Raw genomic sequence first — 3,592 nt, forward strand, 5'->3', positions numbered from 1 at the left:
GAAGAAGAAGAAGAAGAAGAAGAAGAAGAAGAAGAAGAAGAAGAAGAAGAAGAAGAAGAAGGGGCTGGTGAGATAGCTCAGCTGGTAAGAGCACCGATTGCTCTTCCGAAGGTCATGAGTTCAAATCCCAGCAACCACATGGTGGCTCACAACCACCTGTAATGAGATCATACACCCTCTTCTGATGTGTCTGAAGACAGCTACAGTGTACTTATAATAAATAAATACATAATAAATATTTAAAAAAAAAGAAGAAAGAAGAAGAAGAAGAAGAAGAAGAAGAAGAAGAAGAAGAAGAAGAAGAAGAAGAAGAAGAAGAAGAAGAAGAAGAAGAAGAAGGCTTATATATGTGTGAGAATCTGAGGTGCCCAAGATTCAAGAGGTTTGATCTTAAAGGGGATGTAGGTTGGTTTGATACCCCAGGCAGGCTAAACTATTGTGGGCGGTAGTGACGAGGTGGGGACATCATATCTAGTTTGTCTGCATAGCGTGGTAGCAAGGTCCATGCACCACATAGAGCAGAGACAGTGTCACCACATGTTACCAGACTCAGAATCCAAGGCTGGATCCTGAGTGCCAGTCTCCCAGGTGTGCGCAGTAGACCTGCCCCCAAAGGCCAATAGCCCATTGCTCTGTCCATGCAGTGGACTATGGCCCAAAGGGAAGGTACTTCAACCTAGGACAACATTGTGAGACTCAGGTAGGCCAGGGGGAGAGCACGATGCCAGACCAGGTGACCTGAGGTAATGTGTTCTTGAGACAGAAGGGTGAGCAATAGTGACTTAAATGTGAAATTACCCCAAGGACCTAATTGTCTAGGCAGAGAAGTGCAAGTTTCTAGGGAGTACATTGTTCTTGTGTAGCCATGTGCATTGTAATATTATCTAAAGATTGAGGGTCTAGGGATATGGCTGGGTTGGTAAAGCCTTGGATGGGGCTCAGCATACATGAAGCCCCGGGTGTGATCTCTAGGATCACAGACACTGAATGTGGAAGACTATGCCTGTAATCCTAGGACTCAGAGGGTCAGAAGTTCAGGGTCATCCCATCTACAATAGTGAGTTCAAAGCCAGCCAGAGCAAAATGAGAGCTTGTCATCAGTCAAGAGTACATATTCCTCTTGCACAATGCCCAGAGTTCAATTCCAAGTACCCAGAACTCTGGTGGCTCACAGCTGCCTGTAAATCCCTTTACAGGTGATCTCATGCTCTTTTGTGACCTCCTGGGCATTTGCACATGTGCTGCATGTACATACATGCAGGTACAGGTGTACATACATGCAGGCACACACTCATACATATCAAATGAAGCTTAAAAATTAAGAAATGAGATACTTGCACCATCTAGGATAGTGTAATAAAAACACAAACACAGTGGCAAAATAGAAACAGCAAGTGTTGACAAGGCTGTGGGGAGCTCGGAAGTCCTGCACTGCTGATGTGAATGTGAAGTAGGGCAGTTGCTATGGAAACCTGTCTGTCAGTTAACAGAAACACTTGAGTGTGGAGTTGGGCATGTTGTGTGTATTCTCAGTTACATGGGAGGCTGAGGCAGGAAAATTATGGGTCTAAGGCTATCCTGGGCTACACACTGAGACCCTGTCTCAAACAACAAACGAAAAAGCTGACAGTGCACCTGTCTGGGGTTGGAAGCCACAGCAGCTGCTGACCAGATGTTCTGTCCCCGCAGTGTGTGACCCTGTGATGGGCGACAAGTGGAACGGGGAAGGCTCCATGGTGAGTGGACTCACATCGCTGTTAACATGTGGTCTGTCATCCGCTTTGAACCTAGTGAGGGTTCGCTTCCCAGGTAAACCAGTGTGGCCCCAGACAGGCAGGTGTGTACTGTCTATGCCTGCATAGGCTACCCATGTGTCCCATGGCAGCCATAGACTGTCAGTCAGCAGTGGGCAAGCTGTCCCATAATCCTCCAGGTGTGGACACTGAAGGGAATATCCTACACGTTTTTCCTGTTGTGGATGATTTTCCCCCCTCCCCCCCCAAAGCCTGATTGGAGGCTCTAGCAGGGAGGAGGGGTAGCCATTTACACTTAACAGCAGGACAGTACTCCTCTGTCCAGAGGAGGCATCTTGAGGGTCAAGCCCATGGCCTCTCATATACTAGCCACAAACTCTGTCCCTGAGGGGTGAGCCAGCCACCAAACAGTTATGTAAGAACTTTTTGGATTCCATGGACAGACCTGAGTCTAGGGTTTGCCCTGTGCAGGTGGCCACATCTCTCTTTCGCTCTTTTCCAGTTTGTGCCAGTCAGTGGGTGTCCATCTGGGTAGGACCTTGGGCCTCCAGGTTAACCGGAAGGGCAGAGAGTAGAACCCTGGACCGACCACACACCAGTGCTGCAAAGTACCTTGGGTGCAAACAGTTATTTCCATGCCACGTGGGACTCAGATGTCAGGAACCAGAAAATGGACATCTGAAGTCCTAGCTACAGGCTGAGGCACGAAGAGTACAAGTTTAAGGCCAGCCTGAATCTATTTTTTTTTTTCAAGACAGATTATCTCTGTGTATCCCTGGCTGTCCTGAAACTCACTCTGTAGACCAGGCTAGCCTCAAACTCAGAAATCTGCCTGCCTCTGCCTCCCAAGTGCTGGGATGAAAGGCGTGCGCCACCACCACCCGGCCTGAATCCAAATTTTTAAAAAGGAGCTTGGAATGTGCTAGCCTGACAGGCACAAGGCCCTGGGTCCATCCTCAGCATGAGGTAATAAGCAAAACAAAAGTAATAAACAAAGCAAAAGTTAAGATAGTTCTGAGCTGGCCCTGGTAAGTCACACCTGTCATCCCAGGACTTGGAAGGAAACAGGATTGCTGTGAGCACTAGGCTAGCCTGGGCTACAGAGTAAGAACTCCTGGGGGTCAGGGGGAAAGAGGTACTGTTCTGTGGGATTCTTTATTGATAACTTAAATCAACAATGAGATAACCACGAGTGGGTTGGCTCACAGAGCTGTCTTCTGTAGAGATGAGACACCCCAGGACTCAAGGCCACCAGAGCCTGGTGGGCTCAGTTCCTAGTTGGCAGGGCCTGAGGGCCTGGTGTTGCCTAAGTCACCCTGTGTGGTCCTGTGTCTTGGCTCCCTCTTCCCTTCCTCTCTTCTTGGTTCTGGTGAGCTGAGGCCTTCCCCTTGAGCCCCAGGCCCCTCTCTTCCTTGGTGACACCCTTCTCTATCCCTGTGACCCCTTACTCGGATCTGTGGGTCTTCAGTGGTGTATTTCCTCATGGCTGCAATGCCAGGTGTCCCCTCAGGATGTGGGCTTTGGGATTGTTCTTCCACTGGGCTCCTTCCCCGTGAGTGAGCCTGTTCCTTTGTCTCCTGTGCTCTCCAGTACGTTCCCCAGGACCTCCTTCCGGTGTACAGGGACAAAGTGGTCCCCGTGGCTGACATCATCACTCCCAACCAGTTTGAGGCTGAGTAAGTAACCACATGGCCAGAAGGCCCAGATGCCCCAGGAGCCCTGCAGAGCCCCAGGCCTGTCTCACATGAGTCCTGACAGCCCCACATCTGCCCCCTCAGGCCCCTAGGTGGCCATAGAAAGCCTGGCCTGCACTAGACTGATCACATCGCCCTGGCCTG

General features: G+C 49.8%; 1 protein-coding gene across 1 annotated transcript in view; it reads left to right on the forward strand.

Moving 5' to 3' along the window:
• The window catches only part of LOC116074705 (pyridoxal kinase), a 15,244-nt gene extending 11,740 nt beyond the window's left edge, over positions 1–3,504 (forward strand). Inside the window, exons 5-6 of the mRNA XM_031347458.1 lie at positions 1,690–1,736; positions 3,345–3,504. Coding sequence (XP_031203318.1) covers positions 1,690–1,736; positions 3,345–3,434 — 137 coding nt within the window. The 3' untranslated portion in view covers positions 3,435–3,504. The remainder of the gene's footprint in view (positions 1–1,689; positions 1,737–3,344) is intronic.
• The last annotated feature ends 88 nt before the right edge of the window (positions 3,505–3,592 follow it).

Source organism: Mastomys coucha, unplaced genomic scaffold (genome assembly GCF_008632895.1).
Source record: "Mastomys coucha isolate ucsf_1 unplaced genomic scaffold, UCSF_Mcou_1 pScaffold3, whole genome shotgun sequence".
NCBI classification, from domain to species: domain Eukaryota; kingdom Metazoa; phylum Chordata; class Mammalia; order Rodentia; family Muridae; genus Mastomys; species Mastomys coucha.